Below are 19,690 nucleotides of genomic sequence, written 5' to 3'. Positions count from 1 at the left end.
ACGGATGTGCTGCACAGTTGAAGTTGTACTTAAGGATATATATTCATGCTTCTTTATTAGGGACAAAGAAAGGAAAGTGATTAGATGGAAGAAGTTGCTTCTTTTACGTGACAAACTGTCTAGGATCCCCTTTCACAGGTACTGTAGGGACCATGAGAACACATCTAAATAACAACAGTGGGCAGGTTCTGCTGAAGTACTTAATATAGAGAAATATGAAGAACTTTCATATTTTCAATATTCATATATCACCATCATTCTCAATTCTACTTAAATGTAAGAATCAAAGTAATACAAATACACCAACTCTTCTTTCATTCCATCACAAAAAGGCAAAACACTAGAAATAAATTCTAAAGAAACACTTTTCACCATGCTTACAAACATCAAAGTCAAAAGCTGATGGTCTACTAAATCAAGGTTACATATAACACTTGGTTATATGTTTGTCAAAAAAATTTGTCAAAAAATAAAATAAAAGTCTGCTCTAAAATGAGACTTAACTTTTTAAGGTATGGGTTCCTTTAAAGTGATCTTCTGAAATACCTGTTTCTAAATCAGTACTTAGCTAAAACACTAACAGCTCCAATTTATCAGGATTACAACTTTCTTAACACAGTAAAATATATACATGAAACATTAGCACTTTGCTTCTTCTCCAGACTAATGAATAAGAATGATAGTTTTACCTAACCCTACACTTATTAAATATCTTAGGAAATAGTTATTTTACAAAAATCTCCTTTTGTCATTTCAAATATATTTTAAGATGTTAGGAAACTCTATTTGAAAGTAATTTACTGGGCTTGGACATTAAAGCCAAGTCTTAACAGTTGGGACTGATTTATTGAAAGAAAAAATAAAGAGTTGTGATACGTACTCTTAAGAAATAAAACCAGTAACAGTGGCAACACTCTGCTGCTATTTGTTAACCATTCTCTCCTGTATTTGGAATGGGAATTTTAATGACCCTAGGAAGGGTGGCAACACTCACCAGTATGAATCTTCTCGTGTCTCTGTAGCAGGTACTTCTGTATGAAACGCATGTCACATTGACTACATTGAAATGGTTTTTCACCTTAAAATAATTTCACATCCACAAATTAGTTACTGGATAAAACACAGTTTATAGTTACTATTTCTGAGGAAAGATAAATCTTCGAAGCCCAAATTCTGGAAAATTCCAAATTATCTACACAATATTTTTATACTGTTCGTTAATTTAATAGAATTTTGCTCAATTTTCCCCCACAATTATAAAATTCACATTCTCACAATCACACATAGATGAAATCAAATCCGCTCAATATCCAAAAAAAAAAAAGAGAGAGAGAAGAGAGGAGAAGAAAAAAAGAAAAGGAAAGAAAGGAAAAGAAAAAAACAATTTAAAACAATGTAAAAATCAGGAGACTAAAAAGGGCTCTGGGTTCTCTACTGTGTTTTAAAAGGCTCCTCTCTCTTTTTATCTGAAAAAAGACCCACCTACCTTGTTCTCCATGGCTAACTATCCCTTTATATGCCCTTTCAACTATTTTCTCTGGAACCTTCAGAACTTTCGAACATCTTCCTCCCCCCTCCCCCCGCCTTTTTAAAAAAATCTTGACATCATTCTTCCTCTGCTAGAACCTTTCCTTCTAAGTATTCTTGAGGTTTGCACTATGCAAACAAACTTTTCAGAGATCCTAAAACATTCTCACCTTATTACTTTCTCTCCTTCCTTTCCAACCATAACTTCTGAAGAGTAGTTTACTTCAGTTCTCAAATTTTCCACCACGTGCCTGTGCTTTAACCCTTATACTCTGCTTTCTTAAAAGCTATGTGATTCTTTAGTATTTATTCCAATGTTTTTTTCCCCCTCAATTCTCTATCTTCCCTGCTGGTTGTGTCATTGCTGATCACACCCTCCCTTGAACTGTCTATTCTTTTAGCTTTTGAGACACTCTATTGCCTAGTTCATTAAACCTACCTTACTCCTCTATCTTCCTCACCCCACATCCCTTAATTTAACCTACATGACTAGTCTGTTTCCCCAAGGATCTGTGATTAGTCCTTAGTTCTCTGCTCTCTACAATGTCATGGTCTTAATGATCATTTTTTTAATATTTGAAATTCATATTTCTTAAATTCATATTTCGAATTCCATCTGGACGTCTTGCAGAGAAAAATAAATGTTGACAGGCTTTTAATAATACATTCTTTAACTGTTTCTCTAGCTGAAAAGAACACATTAAGCCAGATAGGTGTCCAATTAAGACTAATTAATTTTGCACGTCCCTGCTCACTGTTTCCTCATTTAAAGTTTTTCCTGGTTTCCTTCTGACATTCTGGCCTGTGGTAATCTCTGATTTAAAATGCCAGGTTAGCTACAGTCTTAGAAATGAATGACATTTACACGAGAAGGTGAAAATAGCAACAACAATAATCTTAATGGCTATAAGCCCATTTTAATTCAAGAAATACCTGTATGAATGAAGACATGTCTCTGTAAGTGATAGTTCGTTCTAAAGGCAGCATTGCAGTGCTCACAAACGTGAGATTTAGGGGTTTTCAAACCAAGTGATCCATCCTCATTTATTGTAAGGATCTAGTTTAAAAAAAAAAAAAAAGGTAAAAACAAAAGAAGTTTTAAAAACAATACTAACCTATAAAAAAGGTAATGCCTTTTAATGCAAATAATGGTCACCAGAAATTATGAAAATTTTTTCCTTAATCTTGAAAAGCCTGTTAGAATAATGTTATCATTAACTGTAGGAAAGTACAATGTGACTCAGTAGTCTGTCCCCTCTTCTCCAAAGGTAATCTCTGACAAGAGTCCCTAAATGCTCTCTGCTGGGGTGATGATAATTTTATTTTCAATTTCAAATTCTCACACAGGTAGGACAAAAGTTTTATGCTTTGGATAGACATGCGGTAAATATCAATCAGTACAGGACTGGCTAAATCATGGAAAATGAAAGCCATTTATCATTGTGTGGTTATAAAATTAAATGAGAAAGCTCCGTATATACTTATATGGGAAAAGTTCCAGGATTTATTAAGTATGAAATGCAAGGTTTAGAATACAGTACATAATTTTGCAAAGTTTTGTACATAAGAAAGTACATCCAAGGATACATATTTGTATATGCATAAAAACTATTTAAGAAGGACACACATGTAATGCATAAAGCCTCCGTTTGTGATGGCTGGGAAACTTGGCAGAGGGGAGATAAAGTGGAAGGGGGACTCTATATTGTTTATACTTAAACACTTTTCTGAACCATATTAATGCTTACCTATTTTTTTTTTTCCTGACTAAAGAGAAAAGAGCAGCCTAAGTTTTCAAGTCATCTAGCATAGAATTTGAAATCTGGTTCAGTCTAGGATCTCTAAGGTTATTCATTCTAGGACTACTAAACTATTGTTGAGCAAATTCCTAAAAACATTTGCTGGATAAATAGAATGGGTATTGGAAGGAAGACAGGTGACGACAAATCGTATCTTCCTGGGCTTCCTGAGGTTAATATTATGGGCCTGGTCAGGATAGTGCCAGAGAGAAGCTCACCTTTGGGTTTCACGTATTCCAATTTATCAACCATTTGTTCCACATCCAACATTAAACTGTCTCTTACATCAGACACATGGCAGAGTAAAAAACAATCATTATTTTTTCTCATTACTGAGGAGACTTACAACATGTCAGAATATGACGTGAAGATAAGCAGCAAAGAAAACTAGTAGGAGATCAGATCATGAGGAGCATGGCAAGAAAGAGGGAAACGATATTGGAGGTGGGCACACGTAGCACAGGAGCTACGAAACTGTCTCCCACACAGGATAGAAAAATCTAGGGAACATCTCGAGAAATACAAAGGCCTGTGGAAACTGATTAGGGCCTGTAAACACACAGCTATGATCCCCTTCTCAAACCTAGAAAAAAGGAGAGCTAAAAGGGAAAAGGCTTTAATTTTTAAAACATTTTTTTACTTTAAACTCAAGAAGACAACTCAGCCTGTACTGTATGTAAATCAATGGTAATTATTATGCAAATTATACAGGATATTTGGGTTCTGGGCAAACTGCCAATGTGACCAACAATGCTTCAAAGTCTATGCACCAGAGCCATAAAGAGAAACATTTGGCACAAGAATGGAAGTGGGTGTCACAGCTTCCTGATGAGAGTCAGTGAGAATAGAAAGTTCCATCCCTGGCCAGTCGGTTTAAATTTTTTGATCCCTCTAAGTCACAAAATAATATGCAAGTTAACACTGTACAAAACAAAAAAACATAAAATCTTTCCAAAGAAGATTCAAAATACTTCTAACATAAAACAAATCACAAAAAGATGTTAAACATTTTATATAAAACAGAACTAGAACAAGATAGCACCAGGTATTTTTTCACATATGTTGATAACAAATAAGATCCAAGTGCCAAAACACATGGCAGCTCAGTAGCTTTCTGTGGCATAGCAACTGCGAGGAGAGTCTCTGTAAGGAACAAATGTGGCCCAAGTTACTTAATGTGAAACGGATGTTACCCTTGACTGTACAAAGCCCTTTTAGGAAGAGTTAAGGAGTTCTAGGTCATTGTTTTCTGGCAGTGGAGGTAATGCTGTCTTTCACTGTGGATTCAAGCCTTAACTCAAAGTGGATTTTATGGATGAAACAGCTAACACTGGCTTGTGAATAAAAAGACTGAAAAATCTAGCACATTTAGACGTTCAAAGACAGAAAAATCAAATTCTTATTTTATATTTTATTTATTTTTAAGATTTTTATTTATTTATTCATGAGAGATACACAGAGGCAGAGACATAGGCAGAGGGAGAAGCAGGCTCCCTGGAGGGAGACTGACAGGGAAGCCCAAGGTGGGACTCAATTCCAGGACCCCAAGGATCACACCTGAGCCAAAAGCAGATATTCAACCACTGAGCCACCCAGGTGTCCCAACGTTTTATATTTACTATTTCTTTCTCTTTCCCTTTTTTAGGCCAGAAAAACATGTATTTGTATTATGGACACTGAATAAAATTCATCTTGCCTCAGAAGAGCACTAGTGGCTCTTCCAATGTGTAATCTGTTTTAAATATAACCACATGATTTTGTCTTTTTTTTTTTTTAAAGATTTTATTTATTTGTTCATAAGAGACAGAGAGGGAGAGAGAGAGGCAGAGACACAGGCAGAGGGAGAAGCAGGCTCCATGCAGGGAGCCCAACATTGGACTCGATCCCGGGTCTCCAGGATCAGGCCCTGGGCTGAAGGCAGGCGCCGAACCGCTGACCCACCCAGACTGCCCGATTTTCTCTGCTTTATTCACCACTATTACTCCCAGTATCCAGAATGGTGTCTGAAACATAGTGAGACTCTATAAAATGTCTAATGATATCGTTGCCTGCTACCTATACCAAATATCGTCACAGCTCACCATTTTCATTCTTTTTAAAGATTTTTGCCAAATGTGATAATTTCTCAAGGTGATAATTCCCAAAACTTCAATTTCTCGAAGCCACTAAATAGTGCTATAGAGATTTGCCTATGCAAAGAACAAGGCCCTTAGTGGATAAGAAATGGCACATTAATATAAGCAAAATTTTCTTCCTTGGCATAGCCGTGGTTTCCTTTCTTGTTCACACCCTTTCAAGATCTTTGAGTAGAATGTGATCTACCAGTTAAATGTGTTTGCCTTAGAGATTAGCAATCTCATTTGCTACTAAACCAGTACCATGAAATACTTTTGCTTTTCTTTTTCCTCTCAACACATGAACATTATTACAACTAAAGACTTTAAATTTTAAGGTTTAAATCCTAAGATGCCTGCTATAATATTTCCACATGATTTATCTTACTTCCTCTCATTCCTACTTTTGGAGAAATATGGTATATTATAAAGACCAAGAAATCAGGCTTTATCAAGAGTGCAGAAATTAGTAATAGTCTAAACAGTACTTAACATATTCGATTTTCTTAACGGTTTATAAATTTAAAACACAATTTTTCAGTAAAAAATTTTAAAACCAAATGGAACTCTTCAATTAATGTGCTTTCTTAACTTCATGTTCTATTGGTAGATACATTTTTTGTTCTGAGTCAAATCTATTACCAGCTAGCTACTATACAGTGATGGCTGTCTTAAACAATACATCAATTTTCATAAGGCAAAGCACTAACAAAGCTTTATGAATTTAGAGATTTTTTACTCAAGTGTCATTGCTACTGAAGAACCTAACACCCTTCAGTAAGAAAAAGTTTTGCTATCTAAAAAGGCAGAAATGACTTTCTCCATTCTCTTTGTTACATACTATTAACATTATTAAGGTATGTTTTAAGGTAATGATTATTGGTTTTATCATACATTTTCAACCTAAATAATCTAAACCACCAAAACCTAAAAGACAATGTAGAGGAAATAGTTTAAATTTCTCATGTATTCTGAGTCAGCTCACTGCAACTGGGGGTAGAGAATGAGATCTTCAAAAAATCTCTTTATTTTTCAAATCCAATTAGAAATAAAAGAACAATAAATAAATAAATAAATAAATAAATAAATAAATAAATAAATAAAAGAACAGTGCCATCCCAAAGACATACAACAAAATAACATAGCCATAACTGTCCACAGCAATAACCAGCACAACATCTGACCCTCCTGGTCACCTCTAATATCCCACCCTGGCACTGTCACTTTAATTCTTGAAGATTTTCACTATCTCTCCATACTAGATTTTACACATTACAAACTTCATTTTTAAACAAGCTTTTGACAGTTCCAGAACACAAAAGTCATTCTATTGTAAGCATGGTACAACTACTAATATTCAGCATAATAACCCTGAGTTTTGGAAACAGTCTTTTAGGTTTCCTATGTATTTGGCAAAAAAAGTATGTGATGTGTTTTTTTTAAAGATTTACATCAAAATGTTTTAAGTTAGGATTCAGTTTTGTGAATCCTAATATGTCTTTCTCAATGAGAGATATTAGTAAAACCAACACATGACTTTCTCAAAGTCAAGTTATAGGTGATTTACCCAGAATACATAACTCCCTAAGAAAACCGGAGAAATAAAATACTAATACACTACTTTACTTTTATCTTCTTCATTTTTCTCTTAAGTAGTGTTTTGTACTTCCATTCCCCATATCTTACAATCAGTTCTTCAGCTTCAAAGTTACTTCTTCCACAATCAAGTCAACACACAGAGAAAGTATGACATATGCCTGGTATATCTATTTCTCTGTTCCCTTTAATTAAGTTTTCCTCATTTATATAGTTCAATTTAAGATCTTTTTGATATCTACATCGCAAATCTTCTCTGGGAACTAATCGTGTATAATATATTGCTAAGAAAGGACTCTATATAATTTATAATCTATTTGATTTGTGGAATACTTTGGTCACTCCTGAGTTCAGCAGAACTCTGAATAATCAATTCCTACTCAGACTGGGTAAAGGGTTAAACAAACTACAGCTCCTTTCTTCGCACCTGATAAGAAATTCTGCACATAATAGGCACCCAAACTGCTGAGGGAATGAAAAAGGAGATACATTTCAGAATAAGAAACAAGGAATTAAAAGTACTCTGCTCGATCTCATTCAATTACTAAGACATTTGAAAAGATCCATACAACGTATACAATACTGGATTAAGATAATATTGTTATATTTTTCTAAAAAGGATTCTTAAAGTTCATTGATGTTGACTCAATAATTCTCACAGAAACCTTCTGTGGTGAGAAACATTATTTCCTAATTCACCTAACAAGTCAGTATCAAAGTCAAGTGGTAATAGCCATTCCTTACTTCTTATTCCAGAAACTTCTAGTATTGAGACTTGAAATTCTCGGGGTGCCTGAGTAGCTCAGTCAGTTCAGCAGTTACCTTAGGCTCAGGTCATGATCCCCGGGTCCTGGGATGGAGCCCTACATCAGGCTCCCTCTGTCTCTCTATGCCCCTTCCCCTGCTGTGCATGTGTGCACACACTCTCTCTCAAATAAACTCTTAAAAAAAGAAAGAGAGAGATTCCAAAACGTAAACGTAAATCACAACTGCCTTGGACTCTTTTCAGGTATAAATGGAAACCCCCTCAATAAGCATCCCCAAGGACAGGACCTCAGTATATGTAACTGAAAAAATTCTATAGGTGATTCTAATGAGAGCCAGGAGGAGACCCACTGACATGAATGCAAGAAGAATGAATTAAGCTTACTAAGACTTTTCACACATTTCTGATAACTTTAGTTCTCCACAGCACTAATTCACAACAAAACGAGAACTCAAAGGGGCAATGGAACTAGGTACAGTAATGTAAAAAAGAAGAGCATGTCATTAAGGAATGAGACAACGAAGCAATTAAGCGTCAAGAAAACACTTAAAGTCTACCAGCCAGGAGTTTTCAAGGTAAGGGGGGAAAAGTCCTAATATCTCAGTCCTTCCAAAGGGCGTCATTATAATACATATGATTTTTTTTAAACGTTTACACATAACAGATATCAGACTAGACATTAGAGTTCAAATGCACTATATTTAAAAAGAACACACTAAAGATCCCCTACAAAGTTAAAATTAAATTAAATTTGACATTTAAAAGGGATAAGATTTATTATGCAGAAAATTACTTTCATGTTACCTTAATCCATAGTACCAAATAATTTGACCTAGCTAATATTCCCTAGCTTCACAACTCTCTTCTTCTTCAGGCATGCTGCCAAATGTATTCTGGCAATTTTCAAATACCAAATTTACCTTTGCCATATTATAGAGGCTTAGAAAGTAATTATTGCTTAAAATCCATGGCAGCTAAAGATGACTTAACATCACAGAACTTTACTACAGAGCTGATCCTGAAAGGAGTTACATGGATGCGTAAGCTCTAATATTTTAACCAGAAGTCTATCACATTAGTTATATTTCCTACACAGACCCCCAATCTAATAGGACTCAATGATGGCACACACTCAAAATATTCATAATGGCCAAATTCAAGATGTGGGAAAGGTTATGGGGGAGAGTAGAGTCCTCTAAGCATAATAAATTGTAATTCTTAGTGAAACTTAAAAATGTTTTTAAGAAATTTAAAACAAGCAACACACTGATTTATAAATGTGAGATAAGCTTTTCTTTCTCTTCTTACAAAAAGCAGAAACCTGTTACTTTAATGAAAAATAATATCAAGTGTAAATTCTTCAAAACATGCTTGAGAAAATATAAACTCACTGGTTCTGCCTCAAATTCTAAGACTTCAGACACAAAAACTATTCATCCGAAGATTGTAGACCAGTTAAAAACCATCCACAACCATTCTGTTACATGTAACGTGTCATGATAATTTAAAAATAATTGTTTCTGTTATTCTCACAACCTCATCTTCCATTTTATTCCTAGTTATTTCACTCTCCTAAGAATTCTCCAAAGAGACCTCTGCAAAACATTTTCTTATATATACTTTAAATAGGCCAAATCTTTCATCTAGCAATTATATAGATATATACTTACATAATACCATTAGAAATATTCTAATACATTGAGTTTATCTACAAATTAGACAAGCAAAATAGCTTAAGACCTCTAAAAATCTGATCTATATTTAGAAACACCTAGAACATATCACCAACTAAAGATTCCAAGTAACACCCTAGTAGAAGATAATAATCTGAGTTTTAGTCAGAATTTTAGGATACCAAAAAAAAAAAAAAAAAAAAGAATTTTAGGATACAAAAAAAAAAGCAAACAAAAAAAAGAATTTTAGGATACATTACACTCAAGAATAGCACCAGAAAAAAAAAATGGTGATATCAAGAAAACTGCAAAATTTTCCAAATATTGTTTTTTTAAAGACTTTATTCCCCACAGATTGGCAGCAAACCCAAAATAACATAATTACTATCGTAATTTTATAAATTATTTTTTCCTCAAAACCTTGTATTGTTCTATATATGAAGAACTTGATTTATTCGTTACTGTAAAAAAACAAAAATATATAAGTCACTGAGAAAAAAGTTAACCCCAAAGAAACAAAGGGAAGGAGAAAGCTAGGGAGGGATTTTACAAACACAAAATATAAAATAATTAAGGAAGAAAAAAAGTTTAGTATGGACAGTAACTAAAAAAATTAAAATTTAAACTATAATGAAATGTGCATCTTAAGCCACAAAAAATGAAGTCTCACACTTGAAAGTACAGAAAGACATGCCCTCTGATTGATTCAGTAGTATATGAAGATCTATACATAAATATTTTAAGTGCAGCATTATTTAAAATGAAGGCAAAGAGAAGACAACTTCCAACAGAGAGCAATCACTGAATATGTGATATATCAAAAAATAATACATTGTGCAGCTAAAAAATCTTCACAGACCATTAATAACTTTAAATGTAAAAATCTCTTACACACTTAAAAAAGATCACAACATTCAATCAATCTATATACACAAATTTGAATACAGAAAAGGAATATGGCAGAAAAATTATGTTAGTTATTTCTAGACAATAGGACTATGGGTTATTTTAGTCTCTATATTTTTCAATTTTCTATAACAGGTATAACATATATATCCCAAAAGCTGTAGTACGTTATTAATGTTTACCAACAGAGTAAGGAATCAGGTGGTAGGAAGTGTTTGCTGATATCCATGGTGTAAATATTCTCACTATGGCTAATTTTAAGTTACCAATGATCTTAGCACTTGCTTGCAAAATTCCTGTAAACTTAGCAATCAGCTCTAGCAAGCCAACCAGCTGGCTCCAGCATATCACTGGGTCCAAAAATAGACATGTTATATAAATGATGATGACGATCTAAATCACAAATGCAAAAACAGGGAGCCATCAAAATTAAAAGGTCATGTTATATTATCATCTTTAAAAAAATCCCTCATCACTTACTGAGGGAAAGACGAAAATAACTATAAAGATGTAAACATACCATTCAGGGTTCAGAGATTTCCCAGGAATATCAAAATGCTACTTACAGCCAACTATTAACTATACTGAAGAGGAAAAAAAGCAAACAGTTACTACTAGTATTTACTAGGTCACTTATTTATTAATCTATTCACTTACCCATCAAGTATTTATTAAGAGTCTATAGGCTCTTGGGATACAACTGTGAATAAAACGAAGTCCCTGCCCTCATGGAGCTTACATTCTAGTACAGGTATCCCAACCTTTCCCTGATGAATAACTGGTGCTCTGAATCTTCCTGAAATCCTAATATTAAAATAAGTAAAACTAATATGAATGTGATGCAAGGTCAGAAAAGAGAGACGTGGAAAAAGAAAAGTTTGTTTTTAGAAAAAAGATGGGTGAAAAAAAGTGGAAAAATTAAAACCAATGGCCCACCACGTCCATGCAAACACGCACCCCAATCCTCCGGGTGATTCTGATACAACATTCCAACTTTACTAAGCCACGTGAGATTTTTGTTTGCCTTATGGTCCAGTCAGGTTCCTGCCCTTAATATTAACCAGTAGTAGTTTGGAATTAGTAGGTTAGGGACTACCGTCTTAATATATTCTCTTACTTTTGCAGGAGAACGTTGTTTCCGTTTCTTCTTTTTCTGTAAGTCTACTGGCTCTCTGATTTGTTTTTTGTCTCTCATCAGTTGCTCAGATACATCAGTAAAAGTAATTTCCTGCTTTACACTTATCTGTTAAAAAAAAGAAGCCAATTTTAGAAATAAACAAAAAGTCCATTGTGACAAAGCCATTGCATGTTTAATCCTTTGCTAAGCCTACATATAGGTGTTTCCAAAATGATTATCTATGTATGTGAGTGCAATAGTGTTGAAGAGTTCATTAATAAGAACTAGGAAAATAAGAATCAAGAGTATATAAACTAAGGAATAGACTAAGATTTTACAAAAATCTATCAGGAAAAGAAGATTAGATATCCTGGGAAAAGATTTTAAAACCAAAGAATAAAGGAGAAGCCAGGACAAAGTAAGATCAATTTCACTGCCACATCTAAGGAAACTGATGCTGAAGTTTTAGAAGCACAAAAAGAAGCTTATACTCCAAAAATCAGTAAAATACTGGGCAACAGAGGGGTATTCAGACTTCACAGTAGGCTTTCTCTCAATTTATAAAATATCATGAAAACAACACAAAATTCTGAAAGGTAATCACATCAAAAGAAAAGTAAGACAAACAATGAAAATTTAATTATCTTTAAACTCAACACTCAGAGTATCTTAGCTTTAGCCTGTACTTTCCTGGCCTATACATCAAACCATCACCGAATGAAGATGTTTATGCATATGGCTTAAGGTCACTGCTATGTTCAAGACAATACTAAATACACAACAAATAAATGCCACAAGATGCTATCCTATCTTCAGATCTCCGTTTTCACAGATAAGAAAGATGCTTGTCCTAAAATAAAAAGAAAAAAACAAAAATGCACCAAGACTCTTAGGTCAGTAATGGTAGTGCCAATTCTCATCACAACTGATCGTAGTCATCTGCTGTTTAATACTACATTTTGCATCTATCCTTGAAATGAAACACAAGAACCTTAAAACTAAAAACCTTTCAAGTCAGGTTGCCCGGGGGACTTAGTGGTTTAGTGCCTGCCTTCAGCTCAGTGTGACCCCGGGGTCCTGGGATCGAGTCCCGCATCGGGCTCAGTGCATGGAGCCTGCTTCTCCCTCTGCCTGTGTCTCTGCCTCTCTCTCTCTGTGTCTCTCATGAGTAAATAAATAAAATCTTAAAAAAAAAAAAAAAAACTTTTCAAGTTAACAGGCTCTGAAACATATTAAATAAACATCCTTGACCTTTCCACCATGTGAGGTTGCAATGAGAAGTCTGCAACCTGGAAGAGGGCTCTCACTCCACCATGCTGGCATTCTGATTCTAGACTTCCAGCCTCTGAAACCGTGAGAAACAAACCTCTGTTCTTTATAAGCTAGAATAAATAAATAACTTCTTAATAACAATCCAGGAAGTACCATGTACCAGTGGCTACATTTTCCAAAACATACACTAAAGGATGGTGCAAAAGATTATAAATATCTTACAGATTCACAGTGTAAAGGTGGAAGGAAGACAGCTGTGTAAAAAGGATTCAGGAGGAAAATGCGACATAAGGCAAGGATTTCAGGATGACAAAATAATGAATCAGAAGCTTTCATAAATTCCTGAGGTGTAGGCAGTATAAGAATCACAAATCAAAAAGAACCCTGGTACAAAAACAGGATATAAATGATTACTAGGTTAATCATTCTACCAGGTTATAGAAGAGTAATAGCAGATCTTCTTATGGCTTCTTTTGGTATCATTATTTGGAACATAAAATAAAATGGTAAAATCACCACCACCAACAAGGCTTTGGAATACAGACATGTTACTACTTCTGAAGTGATGTGTACTGAAATAACAAAACTTAGGCTGGGTGTGAGACAGGAGGGATGATTACAGACTATGTAAGCAGCTGCTGAACTGCTCTGCCCCAATTTGCAAGGGCACCAAAAAGTAATTCCAACATTTCTGTCAGCTTCTAAACTGTAAAAAAGAAAAAAAAAAAAAAAAAAAGAAAGAAAAAGAAAATGTAGGCATGGAGCAGTAAGAAATAGAGGGATTCCTTTTAGCAAAAGTGCTGAGTATAAAGCAAATTCTCAAATAAATTCTGCATTTAACAGATATTCACAAACCAAGGAAGAGCCTTTATGTGTAAACAGTGAAAAGAATTCATCAATGTATTTAAACCTTTCAGTTATCTCTACATATATGGAAAGTGGTATATGTACTAGCATTTTCAAATGTAAGGCACACTTTTAACATTTGAAAGCACAGCCTCAAACCTAGAAGTATCAATGGATCGAAACACTGTGAAGGTCAGGCACACAGGAAGTTACATTTTCAGAATGTACCAACAGGCTTATTACCCATAAATGGAATAAATTAATCTCTTCTACATATAACATAACCACACACTAAGGTATACACATCCAGCCTAAGGTGCTTAGAAAAGATGGAGGTAGCTCCAAACATAAAGAGATGGATAGGTATGATGATAATAGTAAGTCAGCTGGAAAGAATGAGTCACAAAAAGTCTGAGAAAACCTAAGTCTTCTTTGGCCTTAAGAAGACAACCATAACCACATGTTTTTATAAAGACATGAAAACTCTTTTTTAAAGTAGGCTCCACAGCAAGCACGGAGCCCAGCATGGGGCTTGAACTCATGATCCTGAGATCCAGACCTGAACTGAGATCAAGAATCAGATGCTTAAACCCACTGAGCCACTCAGGTACCCCAAAACATAAAAACTTCTTAAGCATAATAAAAGAGACCATAATTCATCAATGTTGTCTATTCATTCCTTTGAGAACTATCTTTACTAGAAAATCAAGTTCTCAGTGTTATTTTTCACTTAAAATAAACCAAAGTGTAATTAATCAAAGCAGCATCTACAGATATGTGATATCTGAAAAGACTAGTTTGCTGGATTTTTGAAACATTCATTAGAGCATCAAGAAAATCAACAGACTAGGAAATATGTCAAATTAAAAAAACAAAAACAAAAACAGAAACTTTGGTTTCTTCCTTATCACTTAAGCTTTACCATTCCACCTCATCCCATGTATAACTTCTTCTCAGATGTGTATCTACATGCCACAGCCCAAGCTGGTTCGTGCTTGCTACTTCTACAATATACCTATTAAATTGATGTTTTCCTCATTTTTGATTGCCTTTATATTTAAGATCAGGAGAATGAAGTGAGAGCAATCTCTCTACAGGGAAAAAAAAAATCCTTCCCTTGATTCCTATGATCACTAGTACATCAAGCCCAGAATCCACAATGACTCTTTAAAGACTTTTTTCATTTCTGGCCCCAAAATAAACAAACTATCCTACTTTTATATTTATTTTAAGCACTTGTATCTTATCTTGATATATGCAAGTAAGATATTCTTTGGTATTTCCCATAATGGCTCATTTATTCGTGCAACAGCTACTAAGTGCTTGCTATGTGCTAAACTCAGTCTAAAATAATTTAACAAAAGCTTTATAAATTTACTAAAATTCTAACACGTACAGGCCATAATTCTAGATACTGAGAATATATTCAAAATAGAATAAGGTCTCTTTTTCAAAGGCCTTAAAAATGTACGTGGGGAGTTTTGATGCATTACAAAAACAAAATGAAACAAAACAAAAACAAAAAAAATCCCACATCTAGCAATTTAAGATAGTACATGTTAGACTCAAACTAAATGAATGGTACCAGGAATAAGGGCAGGAATCAAAGGGAAAATTAATGAGATTGGAAATAACCACAAAAGGCTTCATGAATGAAACAAGAGACTTAATCAGAGCTACAAGTGTATCATATATACATACTCCTTTTATTTTTTCATTCCAAACCTGCTACCCTTCCCAACTTCTTCCTTCCAGATTCAATAATCTTAATAAGTGATATAACAAATGTGAAATATACTATAATAAATTTGCCAGATATAGTGTGTGATGAATAAATATTTCATTTGGGTTGCACATTTTAATCTACCCTCTACTCACAACTCCCAGGTTAAGAAGGATCATATTGGACTTTTCCTTTTCTCCATTATCAGTTTAACCTACATCCATATCCAGCAACACTCTAACTTTATCAACCTTGTTGTTTTAAGGCATTATCATCTCCCCCATGAAAAAATGGATATAAAATTGTTTTTTGGGGATGCATGGGTGGCTCAGTCGGTTAAGTGTCTGTCTGCCTTCGGCTCAGATCATTATCTCAGAGTCCTGGGATCCAGTTCTGTGCCAAGCTCCCTGCTCAGTGGGGACTCTGCTTCTCCCTTTCCCTCTGCCACCCCCTCTGCTCATGCTCTTTCCCTCCGTTGTGATAAATAAATACAATCTTTGAACACACACACACACACACACACACACACACCTGTTTTCCTGTCACCTCCCTAGTGAGGAATCTACAATAGCTCCTTGTTGCCCATGAAATCAATTATACACTCCCCAGCTCAGCTTTCAAGATTCTATATGATCTACTTTACAGAAGAGACTTAGGTCACTTGGCAGAAGTAGCTGGCCTTACCACCTCTCCTATTTCTGGAGCCACATGATTCTTTCAATTTTCAATTTCCTCTCTACTCTGTGCTACTCACTCCATTCTTACCTATCTCCAAAACTCTGCTGCTTCACTGCCTTTCTAAAATAATCTCTATCACAGCTACATCTTCTCTGCCCAAAAGCACACTTACATTTCCCCTATAAAATCATTTCTCGTGAACCAAAATTTTCTCACCCAATTTCCTTCTTCTGGCCAAACTTTTACAAAGAATAATCTGTAACGAGAACATCGACAAGATAACTGCTCCAAATTTAGAGAAATAGTTATTCCTGAGAGTAAAAGTACACATCCATATAAAAAGGATATATTTATTACTAGAAGGGAACTGATTCAAAGTATTATACCCAGGAAGCAAAATCAAGGTGACCTCAAATGTAACAAGCGTTTGAATGTAAAAAGAAAGATTTAACACAATTAACTGTACTGCAAACATACTGTCTAAAGAATAATGTCAGCAATATTGGGGGAATATTCATGGAGTCCGGAAGAAGAGAAAATTAAGACCAAGAGTGTCTGTGTGTGTCTGTGCGCGCACGCGCATGTGTCTTTTTCCAAGATAGTTTTGGCAAGAAGAGTTAAGTGTAACTGGTCAATAAGAATATTTCTGACTCCAAGCTCACCAAGTCACAGAACAGGGCAAGGAGGGGAAGCAGCACATGATGGAACAGGCCTGTGTGTGATCCATGAACTATATAATATATAACCCTTACTTCTGCCTGACCCGGGATTGCATTCAAAATTTTGAAGGGAGCTATATTTATCAGAGTTTGACAAAGTCCACAGTTATCTTTTGATCTTGAAGGGTTCAGGGATCCACTGTTCACAGCAAATATTCTAATACTTCTTATGACAAATCTACATTTTGGTTGCTATGCTAGCAACTTAAAAATTACATAACTGTAAGATGAAGTAGATGAAGTGCTCAAATCAAGCTGTCTTACCTAATACAGTGCTGACTACCCCCACCCTACCTGGACATTCCATTCTTTCAAATTCCATTAAATTTCTCTTCCTCATGGAATTTCTTCTCAATCCATCCTTCTAGTATGTAACCTTCATTTTGTAAGAGTTTCAGTAAATCTTTATCAATGGTTCTCAAAGTGTGGTACAGGGACTCCTGAAAGTCCCTGACACCCTTCCAGGTTGTCCAGAAGATCAAAAATACTTCCATAATCATACTGGCTTTTTCCACTCTCCTCTCATGAATACACAGTGGTAGTTTCCAAAAGCTAACATGTGCTGTCACCACAGAGTAAATGTATTAGCAAATATGAGAATCCAGCTATGTTACAATAAGCCAGATAATATACATATTAATAAAACCGCAAAATACATTCTTAACTTTTTGTTTTAGAAAACAAGGTTAAAGTCCACTAGAAATGTTGTATGTTATTTTTCGTAGAACTAGAACATACAGTACTACGTATATGGAACCACAAAAGACCCCGAATATCAAAAAACAACCTTGAGGAAGAACAAAGCCAGAGGCATCACAATCCCAGATTTCAAGATACAATGCAAAGCTATAGTAATTATAACAGTATGGTACTGGCACAAAAACAGACACATAGATCACTGGAACAGAAAAGAGACTCCAGAAATAAAATCACAATTATATGGTTAATTGACCTAGTGACAAAGAAGGCAAGAACACACAATGGGGGAAAAATCAGTCTCTTTAATAAACAGTGCTGTGAAAACTAGACAGCTACATGCAAACAATAAAATTGGACACTTTCTTACATCATACATGAAATTAAATTCAAAACAGACTAAAGACCTAAATAGGAGGTATAATACCATAAAACCCCTAGACAAAAACATAGGCAGTAACCTCTTTGATATCAGCTGGTCAAGGAAACATTTTTCTAGATATGTCCCCTTGGGCAAGGGCAAAAGCAAAAATAAACTATTAGGATTACATCAAAATAAAAGGCTTTTGTACAGCAAAAGAAACCATCAACAAAATGAAAAGGTAATGTACTGAATGGGAGAAGACATTTGCAAAGGATTATGTCTGATAAGGGATTAATAACCAAAGTATATAAAGAACTTATACAACTCAACTCAAAAAACAAAACAAAACAAAAAGCCCTACAAATAACCCAATTAAAAAGTGGGCAGAGGATCTGAATAAATATTTTTCCAATGAAAACACAGACGGTCAACCGACACAAAAAGGTGTTCGCTAATCATCAGGGAAATCCAAATCAAAACCACAATGAAATATCACATCTGTCAGACTGGCTAGAATCAAAAAGGCAAGAAACAGGAAGTATTGGTGAGGATGTGGAAAAAAACTCTCATGCAATATTGGTGGAATATAAATTGTCCACTGTGGATAGGAGTATGGAGGTTCCTCAAAAACCTAGAAAGTGAAATACCTTACAATCCAGTAACTCCACTACTGGCTATTCACCCAAAAAAAGCAAAAACACTAATCTGAAAAAATATATGTACCTCTATGTTTATTGCAGCAGTATTTGTAATAGCCAACATATGGAAGCAACTTAAGCATCCAATAATAGGTAACTGGATTAAGATGTGCTACATGCACACATAATGGAGTATTACTCGGCCATAAAAAAGAATGAGATTGTGCCATTTGCAACAATATGCACAGACCTATAGGACAGTATGCTAAGTAATATAAATCAGAGACAGAAATAAAAATACCATATACTTTTACTTCTATGTGGAATCTAAAAAACAAATGTACAAATAAATCAAAAATAGCAGAAACAGATCCATTAATAATAGAGATGAACTGGTGATTGCCAGTGAAGAAGGGGTAGGAGGATGGCAAAATAGGTAAAGGGAGTGGGAGGTACAGGCTTTCAGTTATGAAATAAGTAACAGGGATAGAAGATACACCATAGGGATTATAGTCAGTGGTACTGTAATAGCATTGTATGGTGACAGATGGTAGCTACGCTTGTGTAAAGCACATCCTAACACACAGAGCTGTCAAGGATCACTACACTGTACACCTGAAACAATGGTACACAGTATGATACTGTGTGCCAACTATGCTTCAACAAAACAGTAAATTAAAAAAGAAAGATAGTCTTTGTTAGGAGGTAAAAAATATACTGCAATTGGTGGATGGCAGTTGGCTAATGATTTGCCCATATAATCTTTTAAAAGGATGTTCTATGTTAACTTGCAATGGGATGTTATTTATAAATTAATAAATAAAAATTTTAATCTCTCAAATGATACATAATGATATATATAACCAACATAAGCAAGAGTTGTTAGGAGCATTCAAACATTTTTAAGAGTCAAAGAGTCGCAAGACCAGAAATTTTGAGAGCTGCTGACCTAGGTACAACTTAACTATATACTTTGTTCCCTCTTCCCCCTCTCCATTCAATCTCTTTTAATACAGATACGGGGACTCCACCAACATAAAGAAAGTAGTATAGAATGTGTTTGCATGCATGAGGCAGCAGACATACATGTATTTCCTAGTTTTGTCTACTGAGATTACCAAGGAGCAAGGACGTTTAACACACCTAGCACGCAGAATTTATGTTCTAAACACCATTATTCAAATGAGAGAAACTGAGGCTCCTTGGAAAAGTAACTGACTCCAGAGCTCGGTGGAACAGGAGAAACAGAAGATGAC

At 34.8% G+C, this 19,690-nt stretch overlaps 1 protein-coding gene across 2 annotated transcripts in view; it reads right to left on the bottom strand.

Moving 5' to 3' along the window:
- The window catches only part of ZNF148 (zinc finger protein 148), a 120,179-nt gene that overhangs the window by 30,469 nt on the left and 70,020 nt on the right, over positions 1-19,690 (bottom strand). For both annotated transcript variants that reach the window (XM_041722505.1, XM_041722499.1), the window contains 3 exons: positions 11,499-11,624; positions 2,461-2,584; positions 995-1,078 (listed from right to left, as the gene is read on the bottom strand). In XM_041722505.1, coding sequence (XP_041578439.1) covers positions 995-1,078; positions 2,461-2,584; positions 11,499-11,624 — 334 coding nt within the window. The remainder of the gene's footprint in view (positions 1-994; positions 1,079-2,460; positions 2,585-11,498; positions 11,625-19,690) is intronic.

This window comes from Vulpes lagopus, chromosome 1, assembly GCF_018345385.1.
Source record: "Vulpes lagopus strain Blue_001 chromosome 1, ASM1834538v1, whole genome shotgun sequence".
NCBI classification, from domain to species: Eukaryota; Metazoa; Chordata; class Mammalia; order Carnivora; family Canidae; genus Vulpes; species Vulpes lagopus.
Note: the sequence above shows the minus strand (reverse complement) of the source record. Positions and strands in the feature narration are given on the sequence as shown.